Below are 11,710 nucleotides of genomic sequence, written 5' to 3' on the forward strand. Positions count from 1 at the left end.
TGTGTTTCCCTTTTTTTGGTTTTGTTAGTGTGAGATTATTTATTGTCTGTGTTTTCTTGTGTATAATTAACCTTCTTGGGTTGGAGTTTTCCTTCTAGTACCTTCTGTAGGGCTGAATTTATAAATGGATATTGTTTAAATCTGACTTTATCATGGAATATCATGTTTTCTCCATCTATGTTGATTGAAAGTTTTGCTGGGTATGGTAGTCTGGGCTGCCATCTGTGTTCTCTTAGAGTCTGCAGACATCTGTTCAGATCCTCTGGCTTTTACAGTCTTCATTGAGAATTTGGGTATAATCCTAATAGATCTTACTGTATTTGTTACTTGTTCTTTTTCCCTTGCAGCTTTTAATATTCTTTCTTTGTTCTATATGTTTAGTGTTTTAATTATTATGTGGTGAGAGGACTTTTTTCAGGTCCAATCTATTTGGTGTTCTGTAAGCTTTTTGTACCTTTATAGGCATGTCTTCTTTAGGTTGAGAAAATTTTCTTCTGTGATCTTGTTGAAAATATTTTCTGGGGGCAGGAGAGATAACTCAGTGGTTAAGAGCCCTGGCTGCTTTTCCAAAGTATCTGGGTTCTATTCCCAGCACCCACATAGCAGCTCACAGATATCTGTTATGCTCTCACATAGACATACATATGAACAAAACACTAATCACATAAAATAAAAATAAATAAATCATAAAAAAATATTTTCTGGGCCTTTGAGCTGTGACTCCTCTCCTTCTTCTATTCCTATTATTCTTAAATTTGGTCTTTTCATAGTGACCCAGATTTTTGGATGTTTTGTATCAGGAATTTTTTAGATTTAACGTTTTCTTTGACCAATGTATCTATTTCTTCTATCAATATCTTCAACGCCCGGGATTCTTTCTCCAATCTCTTGTGTTCTGTTGCTTCTAGTTCTTGTTCACTTACCTGGATTTTTCATTTCCAGAATTCCCTCAATTGTTGTTTTCTTCATTGCTTCTATTTCCATTTTCATGTCTTGAATAGTTTTGTTTGCTTCAAGTGTTTGTTTTGTTTTGTTTTTGCCTTCTTTAAGGGACTTATCCATATTCTCCAATTTTTTTGTCTGTCTTTTCCTCAATTTCTTTAAGGGATTTATTCATTTCCTCTTTAAGGACGTTATTTCCATAATGTTGGTTTTAAGGTGTTTTTCTTGTGCTTCAACTGTGTTGGAATATTCAGAATGTACTGTGGTAGATAGCTGGATTCTCATGGAGACAAATTGCCTTGGCTGTTGTTAACTGTGTTTTTACACTGGCATCTGGGTTTGGGGTGATTATAGATCTAGGTGCTGGTTTCTCAGTTTGTCTTTGTTGCCTTTGTTTCCTCTCTGGTCTTCTGGCCAGAGTGGCCTGTGGTTGAACATCAGGCCACCATCTGAGTTAGGGATGGACGTCTGGCAGCCAGTATGGCCTCTGGTCAAGCAAATGGTCTCTGCCCAAGTTGGGAGCTGAGACACAGCAATGAGGATTAGAAATGGGGTAGGGTAGCACTAAGAAAGTGGGGGAGATCTGCTGGCAGACATCCTACCTGGACTTCTGGTGGTCTGTGTGGCCTCTGGTTGAGCAGGGTATCTCCACCTAAGTTGGGGGCTGGGGCACAGTAACAACAAGGTAGAGGGGGCAGGTGATGGGGGCACCAAGAGAGTTGGAGGTCCACTGAAAGGGGACCTACCTGGACTTCTGACCGCTGGCATGACCTCTGGTCAAGCAGGGTGTCTTGGCCCAAGTTTGGGGCTGCGATATAGCAGTGCGGGGGGGGGGGGTTGTTCGGGATAGTGTGTTGGAGGTACCAAGAGAGTGAGGGGGAGCTCTGAGGGTGGGAGGCCTGTCTCTAGAGAGAGATTTTTATGAGCTGCCTGTAGAGGATATGTTGGCCCCCATACTTTGTGTCATTAACTAGCCAATGTAGTAGAATAATTAAGAGGAACTCAGAAAAAAAAACCTGATTAATTATAATATAGGAAAACACACCACTGGGCATGGTGGCTCATGCCAATAATCCAAGTACTTAGGAGGCTGAGACAAGATTGCTGCGAGCTGAAAAGCCAGAACAAAACTGGCTTTTAAAGAGTATGAGAATCCAAATATGAGACTGGCAGGTAATCTCCCGTGAATGGGACAGCTTTTTTATCTAACAGTTCTTCTAAGTCAAGCCAGTATTGCTGCTAAATTGCCAGAATAAGATTAGGGTAGGGCTCATATAGACAGCACACAAAAAAGGGCTAAAGACAGGGAATAGGAATAAGAGCCTTTTCACCCATCATGGAGACAAGGAAGGGATATATTATTGGGGATGGAGGACCTTTTGGTGTCTCTTGAGACATGCCTCCTGTTTAATATTGTTCCTTTACAATTTTCTCTCCTATCTTTGCCCCACCCAAATGCTTGTCACTGGGTTGTTGACAGATGTACATCAAAAAACTCATGGAGATCATCACTGTTGAAAACCCCAAGATGCCTTATGAGATGAAGGAGATGGCGCTGGAGGCTGTTGTGCAGCTCTGGCGCATCCCCAGCTTCGTCACTGAGCTCTACATCAACTATGACTGTGACTACTACTGCTCCAACCTCTTTGAAGACCTCACCAAGCTGCTGTCCAAGGTGCTGAGCACTGTTAACTGGCCTCGACCTACCAAGAAGTTTCCCAGATGGTAGTGATGCTGGTACAGAGAGGGGGCACTTCAGAGATGGGGAACAGGAAGGAGGAAGGAATTTTGTAAGGACAGTGGAGAAGTCCTAAGTTTTTGGATTTTTGGAAAAATAATCAGGTGAAGAATATTCTAACTTCAAGTCTCATGGGATCTGTTTATTTTCCAGAATGCCTTTCCTGTGTCTGGTCAGCTTTATACAACACACCTACTGTCTCTTGATGCCCTGTTGACAGTTATTGACAGCACTGAGGCTCACTGTCAGGCCAAAGTCCTCAACACCCTCACCCAGCAAGAGAAAAAGGAGACAGCCAGACCCGACAACGAGGCAGTGGATGGCACCAAAGAAACTAACAATAGTTAGAAACATCTCTTATTGTTCTTTTTCTTTTTCCTTTCTTTTTTCCCCTCTCCTCCCTTGCCCTTCTTACTTTGTCTTGAATTTACCAATTGTGGCTGGTGCCCAGTATAAGAACATATAGCTCTTTTTGGCTTAGGACTCAACCTCTTCTTCAATACTGCTTGGCTTCCTAGTCATAAGTCTTCACGTCTCTTCCTTTACCAGCTGAGAAAGGAGCCATTGATGGGAAAGCCACAGGCATGGCCTCAGATGCCCTAGGCCTTCATCGTCCAAGTGGAGGATGGCTGTCAGCAGAACATGGGAAACCAGTATGCAATGATGTGGAGGAAGCCGGTGACTCTGGGGGTGGGTACTCAGTGTCCATGACTCTAAACCCCTTCAACTAGAGGACTTAGAGAGAAGGAGAAGTGGGAGGTATGGGGAAACTGAGTGGCCTAACGTCATACCTGAAAGAGCCCTAGCAGTTCACCTTGTTTTAAACCCCAGAGAAAGGAAAGAAAACAGAGTCCCAGAAGGTAAAATTTCTAGCAGGTTGGAGACTGTGGAGAAGGAAATCTCTGAGTCTGCTCTGTTTTTTCTGGGGTGAGTATCAGTAACCTTGTGAAAGATCTTATAGTTTTCCTCCTCCTTTCATTCCTAGCTGACAAAAAGTTCTCCAGGAAGCCGCCTCGATTTTCCTGTCTTCTGCCAGATCCACGGGAACTAATTGAAATTAAAAACAAAAAAAAGGTATGTACATACAAAAATACATTCCCGTGTGTTCACGTGTGCACACCTTGTGTGAGGTCCTCTGTAGAATTGGGTTCTGTCCCAGAGGACAAGGATGGGGATGCTCTTAGTACGTCAGTATATGGCTTCCAAGGCTAGTCTATAGTTTTTCTGGAATTGCAGCAACTGCTCCCGCTCTTTTTCTTACACCCAAGCTGTGCTGCTGTTGTTGACCTCTGAGCAAAGCTCCTCCAGCCAACAGCGAGATACTCCTAGTGGTGCTGACAGACGCTTTGGAGGCTACTGTCATGTCAGTCAGCAAAAGTTATTATTCATCTCTAGGTCTAGCACGGTGATTGGTAGTAAAAGGGAATTGATATTTATTCTGGTGCTTTAATAAAGTACAAATAGCTGTTTGTTTATGTCTTTCTTCATTTGAAAAGATAAAAAAAATTCTAATCATTTATTGCCCTGTTTGCTTTGGGCCTGTCCTGGAACTAGCTCTTGTAGACCAGGCTGGCCTTGAACTCACTCTGCCTCCTGAGTGCTGTGCTAAAGCTTAGCTTCTTTTTTGTTTGTTTGTTTTGTTTTATCTTTTCTTTCTTCCCCAGCAGCAGGTGTCAGTTGTAAATAGCTTCTTGACTAGGGGTGGAAGTTTTGGGTTTTCTTAACATAAAACTTCTAGTTAGTCCTTTCCTCCTCTTTTAAATGTATTTGGTTGCCGGTCTGTGACTAGACATACAGGGTGAAAAGAGATCATTTAATCTGCCTAACCTTCAAACCCAGGACCTTAGAAACAAGGCAGCCCAAGAAGGAAGGGGACTCTCACCCCAGCTATACCATGATGCTGGCTGTCCATAGATGCCAGAGATGGCTATAGAACTGAAGAGAAGGCCACACTAGTTTGCCTCCTCTCCATCTTCCTGAGCTCTCATTAGAGGAGGGGAGGTGGCTCTCTGGTCATCTGGACCACTCAGAAGGAGTAGGAAGGAACTCTGCAGACAGTTCCAGTGAGATGGGAAGATGGGGAAAAGCCAAGGCCGATACAACCCAGTGTCAGAATTAATTAGAACCATGTCTGAAGAGCTTTGTTAGGTGAACAGCTGTATGCTACAGTAGAGTCTAGCCTGCCTATCTAACTGACAGGCATAGCAACTTCTGATGCCTCTAGTCTTTGTCTTCTAGTTGCTGATTACTGGCACAGAGCAGTTTAATCAAAAACCAAAGAAGGGGATCCAGTTTCTACAGGAAAAAGGCCTCCTCACTATCCCAATGGATAACACAGAGGTGGCCCAGTGGCTCCGAGAGAACCCTCGACTAGACAAGAAAATGATTGGAGAGTTTGTGAGTGACCGCAAAAACATTGACCTGTTGGAGAGTTTTGTGAGGTGAGGAAGAAATAAACTGTGTGGGGATTGGGATATCTATCGCTCAGTGGTGGTGTGGTCCTTTAGCATGCCCGAGGTTCACAGAAAAGAAAGAGATATAGGCAAGTGCAGGGGAAAGAAGAAAGGAAGGAGAAGCTGTCTGAAGGGATAGGGCATTCTTCCCTCAAAGGAAGTCCCTGCCAGTTCCTGCTGATGCAGGCTTTAGCAACCCTCCCCTATGTTCCAATGAAAGCACTGCAAAGTGGCATAGAGCAGGGTTCTGAGAGGTGAGCTCTCTAGACAAGAGTTTTGCTAATGTGAGTGCTAAGGTTAAGAATTTTGTTAGGAATGACCAGGCTGTACCACTCCTTTGCCAGAGCTATCAGCCTCCTCTGTTTCACTAAGAGAAGGTTATGAAAACAAACAGCTTGACGTGTGCAACTTCCATGCCTCCAATCTCTTCACTCTGTTTTCTCTCTGTAGCACCTTCAGCTTTCAGGGTCTGCGTCTTGATGAAGCTCTCCGACTCTACCTGGAAGCCTTCCGTTTGCCCGGGGAAGCACCAGTTATTCACAGGTTGCTGGAAGCATTCACAGAGCATTGGAGGGTAGGTCTAGTGTTAGAAATTCAGTCAAGGATCCTGATCAGTTTTAGGGTTTCTTTGTTCCGTCAGCTAAAAACCTTAGCTCCTAAGAAAGTTCAGAGTCCACCAGTGGGCTTTCCATGGAGAAACTTTAGTTAAGGAGTTGGCAAGAACTTGGCCGGCCATTTTCTGGCTGATAGTTCGACTTGTAAACCAACACCGACCAGTGGGTTGGTGGAAGCAAGGATATAATTGGCCAGAAAAGGACATTTGTCTTTGATTTTTCAGAACTGTAATGGCTCCCCATTTGCCAATAGCGATGCCTGCTTTGCCCTGGCCTATGCTGTCATCATGCTTAACACTGATCAGCACAACCACAACGCTCGCAAACAGAATGCACCGATGACCTTGGAGGTAAGCTTGGACTCCAACCAAGAGAGATGATCCAGTACAGCTTTAAAAGTAACAAGAAAGATAAGGGAAATTTCCAGTTTATATGGGAGCCAGAATTCTGTCAAGGGACTCAGGGAGGGCTGACCAATTCAGATGAGGGACTGGGAAGGAGAATGGGTTCTTTCACTTAATTGTTTCCAAAGTCCTATTTATCACAGACTTAAGGAGTTCCTTGGGTGGTACACAGCATTAACACAAGGGAAAACATAATGGCCTATCTCTAGGATTTTCGAAAAAACCTAAAAGGTGTGAATGGAGGCAAGGACTTTGAGCAAGACATCCTGGAGGACATGTACCATGCCATCAAGTGAGTATCTTTGGAGAGTAGTGTAGCATCTCTGCTACAGAGAAATACATTGCTTCTTTTTCCTGTTGTCAGAGTCACATCAGACTGCAGTGACTCTCATGCCCTGGATTTAGCTTTGAGACTTACCTGGGCAGCCTCCTCTGTGACAGCTCATTTCTTGTTTAAAGAAGCCTGAACCCAAAAATGGACCTCCAAGATTCCTTAGGGTCCATACAAATTGACTCTGGGGTGTGTGTGTGTGTGTGTGTGTGTGTGTGTGTGTGTGTGTGTGTGTGTGTGTGTGGACATGTTTGGTAACAGGGACTGAACTAAGAATGTGTTTCTTTGCAGAGCTACTTCTCCAATCCAAACTATTCCTCTTAAGTGAGGTATCATGAACCTATTTCCTGATCCCAAATTACCTGGTTTTCCTGGAGAACTCACAAAATGCATTCTCTGGTTTGTAGAGTCATCATGCCCAGTACTAGAGGGTAGCTTGAGTCAGAGATAGGAAACTTAGTTGTTTTGGTAATGTTTTGAAACAGAGCCTCATATAGCTCCAGATTGCCTCAAACTTGCTATGTAGCTGAGTCTGACCTTTGAACTCCCGATCTTGCATCGGTCTACCAAGTGCTAGAATTATAGATATGTGCCACCATATCTATATTGTTAGTTCTTTATAATAAATTAGAAAAGGCGGATGTTTATGCCCCTACCCAGAAAGAATGTGAACTCTGAAGGCTTAGAGATGGGATTGTGAGATTATGAATGCATTCACTCTCTCCCTCGCCCAGAGGTGGCTGCAGACAGATCACTTAGCTGCGGCTGTGATAGCCTCATAGAATGGAGACACTTGTAGAGGTGAAACCCCTTTTCTTAGTTTGGAAGCAGCATGTTCACAGGAGTGCATCTAGTTCTCTTCCCCTCTAACAGGAATGAGGAGATCGTGATGCCTGAGGAACAGACAGGCCTGGTCCGTGAGAACTATGTGTGGAACGTGCTGCTTCATCGAGGTGCTACCCCTGAGGGCATATTCCTTCGCGTCCCTCCTGGCAGCTATGACCTTGACCTCTTCACTATGACCTGGGGCCCCACTATTGCTGCTCTCTCTTACGTCTTTGATAAAAGCCTTGAAGAGACCATCATCCAAAAAGCCATCTCAGGCTTCAGGTAGCCCAACCTTGGCCTTGGTCTTCCTGTTTTTCCATCTCACTAAGTTAACATGGGCTTGCCCCCAAGCCTCTTTGACTCAGAATGGGATGTCTCCTGATTTTCTAGAGGGAGGCTGGAGCCTGGGAAATCTCAATCTTAAACAGACTGGAGTTAAAAGATTTCTTTCTGTGACCCATTGGGGAAGAACCAATAGGAAGCTGCTTAGGAACTTGAGAGGGCTGAGTGGCCTTCCAGTGATTGTTTCTGTCATGGGGGTGACATTACAGGAAGTGTGCCATGATCTCCGCCCACTATGGCCTCAGCGATGTGTTTGACAATCTCATCATCTCTCTGTGCAAGTTCACAGCTCTCAGTAGTGAGGTGAGTTGGAGCAGGAACTATGCTTAGAGCCCCAAAGGAGAATAAGCCTCAGCCATGGAGGCTACATCTACCATATGTACCCACTTGAACAAGCTTAGGCCATTTCTGACTGGCAAGTTCTGGAATGAGAATAGTGCCATCTCATGTAATGGGATTGGGGAGGAGATACCATAGGAAGACCTTGGTCAGGTTGACCTTTCCCACTAATATTATAGGGAGCTTGAAGCGTATCTAGCAGATAGACTGTCAGGGAACCATAGGCAGAGAAACCTGAAAGAGCCTCCTTTCCAGACATGAACCAACCTAAGCCTCTTGACATCGCCTTTCCAGTCTATTGAGAACCTGCCCAGTGTGTTTGGAAGCAACCCTAAAGCTCACATTGCAGCCAAGACAGTATTCCATTTGGCCCATCGTCATGGTGACATCCTTCGGGAGGGCTGGAAGAATATCATGGAGGCTATGCTGCAGCTCTTCCGAGCCCAACTTTTACCCAAGGCTATGGTGGAGGTAATCCTTCCTTCTCCCCTTCCTCCTTCCCCCCTTCCCCACACCGTCTTCCTTTCTTCCTTCCTTCCTTTCTTCTCTGTTTCTTTTGCATCATGTATCTTTTTTTGTTTGTTTGTTTTTCGAGACAAGGTTTCTCTGTGGTTTTGGAGCCTGTCCTGGAACTAGCTCTTGTAGACCAGGCTGGTCTCGAACTCACAGAGATCCGCCTGCCTCTGCCTCCCGAGTGCTGGGATTAAAGGCGTGCGCCACCACTGCCCAGCCGAAATTATTTATTTTTTGAGACATGCTTTTGCTAAGTTGACGAGGTTAGTCTTGAACTTGCTATGTAGCTTCTGCCTCAGTACTTACATTACTGTCAGTGTCCCACTAAGCCCAGATCTTTTCTTTCTTTCTTTCTCCTTTTTTTTTTTTTTTTGGCTTTTCGAGATAGGGTTTTTCTGTAGCTTTGGAGCCTGTCCTGGAATTTGCTCTTGTAGACCAGGCTGGCCTTGAACTCACTCAAACTCAGGCAGAAATCTACCTGCCTCTGCCTCCCAAGTGCTAGGGTTAAAGGCGTGTACCACCACCACCTGGCAAGGTAATTCCTTTTAATTGCTTTTTAGATTTATGTGTATATGCATTTTGCCTGGATGTGTGTATATGCACCACATGCATACCTAATACCAATGGAGGTCAGAAGAAGGCATCAGAGTCCCTGGAACTGGAGTTATCGATGATTGTAACCCACCATGTCGGTGCTAGGAACTAAACCAGGTCCTCTGCAATAGCAAAAAGTGCTCTTAACCTCATAGAAATAAATTACTCTTTATCTATTTTCCAGGTAGAAGATTTTGTGGATCCCAATGGCAAGATCTCTCTACAGCGGGAGGAGATGCCATCAAACCGGTAAGGGCAGACCCATTGGTTGAGGCTTTAGGAGAGGGAGGCAGTCAGAGCGTCGTTGCTCACCAGGACATGTATCCTTCTCCTACAGAGGAGAGTCATCAGTACTTAGCTTTGTGAGCTGGCTGACACTGAGTGGTCCTGAGCAGTCCAGTGTACGGGGCCCATCTACAGAGAGCCAGGAAGCCAAGAGAGTGGCCTTGGACTGTATCAAGGTAACTGCCCATCTGTGTCTCATGAGAAATCCTAGACTCCTTCCTTCTAGAAAGAGGGGACCCTGTGAACTGAAGAGTATAATCATGTAAGGCTTGTAACAAGGACAATTCTTCCTGCTTTCCCTGGCTTTTGGAAATTCTCTTCCCTATAGCCTTTATTATAAATTCCCTTTCTTATATTCCCTCTAGCAATGTGACCCAGAAAAAATGATCACAGAAAGCAAGTTCCTCCAGCTGGAATCACTGCAGGAGCTTATGAAGGTACAAGATGAGGAGGTCTGAGGCAATGGGGTAGTGGTGTGTGCCTCAATTTCTGTTGGGACAGAGTCAGTGCTGGCTTCTCTTCCATTCCTACTTTCCCTGTTGTTGCCCTCTAGGCTCTGGTCTCAGTGACCCCAGATGAAGAGACATACGATGAAGAAGATGCTGCTTTTTGTCTGGAGATGCTGCTGAGGATCGTGTTGGAGAACAGGTGGGAGAGAGCAATCTTTAAGCAGACCTGTCCTGAGGTTGTGCTGAAGCCTAAAGCCATCTTGCTGAGTGGCTTCTGGGAGCAAGAAACACATGAAGCTCTGGGCACAAGGGGAGAGCATGTGCTTGACTGCGTAGGGCACAATTCCAGTGAACTGTGAAAGGCCTAGGAGACTTACTTCCTAGTGGCCTGTCCAGTTGAGACTGTCCTTTACCCTTCATGATTTTTAGGGACCGTGTGGGCTGTGTATGGCAGACTGTTCGAGATCATCTATACCACTTGTGTGTTCAGGCACAGGATTTCTGCTTTCTTGTGGAACGAGCAGTGGTAGGGCTTCTACGCCTAGCCATTCGGCTGCTCCGGAGAGAAGAGATTAGTGGCCAGGTAAGCAAGTGCATGTAAGAGGATGGGCACGTATACAAGGAATAAGGTCGTAGTTTCAGCTGTGGATATGGCCTAAGCATAAAGTCCATTCAGTATCCTGTATCTTTAGCACAGTGGTTTACCTCAGGGCTGGTACAGTCTAACAGGGGCATTGAGGATGGGCCTGGAATGGTTTTAGACATAAGGTTTGTTTTAGGGTTGGGCTGCTGCTGTTTTTAGCAGTCCCTCATCTCGTATATGGTTTCTTGTTCTGGAAGAGGTGTTGAAGTTCTTATCCTTACATGTAAAACCCCAAAGGTAAGATCTCATGGTTCAAGTATAAAAATTAGTACTGAACAACAGTTAGAGTCAACAGTCACAAGATTAAGATCTGTACGCAAAGCCATACTTCCTCGTGATAATATGAACAAATGGAATTGAAATTAAGAAATGTAATGTCCAAGCTGGGCTGTGGTGGTGCACGCCTTTAATCCCAGCACTCGGGAAGCAGAGGCAGGCGGATCTCTGGGAGTTCGAGGCCAGCCTGGTCTACAGGAGCTAGTTCCAGGGCAGGCACCAAAGCTACAGAGAAACCCTGTCTCGAAAAACCAAAAAAAAAAAAAAAAAAAGAAATGTAATGTCCAGATGTCCAGGCTAGGGTGATAGCTTAGCCAATAAGAGCACTTGCTGCTCTTGCAAAGGACCTGGGTTCAGTTCCCAACACCCACTAATGGCTCTAACCATCCTTACTCTTATTCCAGAGGATTTTCTAACCTCTGCAGGTTCCAGGCACATGTATGGTGTGTATACATACATGTAGGCAAAGCATGTAGAAGAGGAGGAGGAGAATACAGTTTCAGGCGGAATGGTAGTGTTGGAAAGAAGGTCCCTTTGTTCTGTCCCAGCTGCCCTGCTAGCTTACACCCGAAATAACCACACAGAAATTGTATTGATTAAATTACTGCATGGCCCATTATCTCTAGCCTCTTATTATCTAATTCTTTTTTTTAATGTTTATTTATTATGTATACAATATTCTGTCTGTGTGTATGCCTGCAGGGCAGAAGAGGACACCAGACCCCCTTACAGATGGTTGTGAGCCACCATATGGTTGCTGGGAATTGAACTCAGGACCTTTGGAAGAGCAGGCAATGCTCTTAACCTCTGAGCCATCTCTCCAGCCCAACAACCCCATTCTTATCAGTCAGTATTAAAGCGTTTAGCCAAAGAATCTTTAATTCTCAAAAGCAAATCAAATTGACAGTACATCAAAGACTTCCCACCTACAAGTAAACCTGGTATACTAATGGCAATGG

At 44.8% G+C, this 11,710-nt stretch overlaps 1 protein-coding gene across 5 annotated transcripts in view; it reads left to right on the forward strand.

The window, feature by feature from the left end:
* The window catches only part of Gbf1 (golgi brefeldin A resistant guanine nucleotide exchange factor 1), a 135,155-nt gene that overhangs the window by 110,866 nt on the left and 12,579 nt on the right, over window positions 1–11,710 (forward strand). For all 5 annotated transcript variants that reach the window (XM_026781113.1, XM_026781114.1, XM_005352402.2 and 2 more), the window contains 16 exons: window positions 2,423–2,617; window positions 2,834–3,023; window positions 3,230–3,370; window positions 3,666–3,754; window positions 4,919–5,121; window positions 5,584–5,707; window positions 5,972–6,097; window positions 6,361–6,443; window positions 7,356–7,592; window positions 7,862–7,955; window positions 8,286–8,462; window positions 9,283–9,347; window positions 9,436–9,559; window positions 9,749–9,820; window positions 9,937–10,031; window positions 10,262–10,415. In XM_026781113.1, the coding sequence (XP_026636914.1) occupies window positions 2,423–2,617; window positions 2,834–3,023; window positions 3,230–3,370; window positions 3,666–3,754; window positions 4,919–5,121; window positions 5,584–5,707; window positions 5,972–6,097; window positions 6,361–6,443; window positions 7,356–7,592; window positions 7,862–7,955; window positions 8,286–8,462; window positions 9,283–9,347; window positions 9,436–9,559; window positions 9,749–9,820; window positions 9,937–10,031; window positions 10,262–10,415 (2,169 nt within the window). The remainder of the gene's footprint in view (window positions 1–2,422; window positions 2,618–2,833; window positions 3,024–3,229; window positions 3,371–3,665; window positions 3,755–4,918; window positions 5,122–5,583; window positions 5,708–5,971; window positions 6,098–6,360; window positions 6,444–7,355; window positions 7,593–7,861; window positions 7,956–8,285; window positions 8,463–9,282; window positions 9,348–9,435; window positions 9,560–9,748; window positions 9,821–9,936; window positions 10,032–10,261; window positions 10,416–11,710) is intronic.

The sequence above is a fragment of the Microtus ochrogaster genome, chromosome 8, assembly GCF_000317375.1.
Source record: "Microtus ochrogaster isolate Prairie Vole_2 chromosome 8, MicOch1.0, whole genome shotgun sequence".
Classification (NCBI taxonomy): Eukaryota; Metazoa; Chordata; class Mammalia; order Rodentia; family Cricetidae; genus Microtus; species Microtus ochrogaster.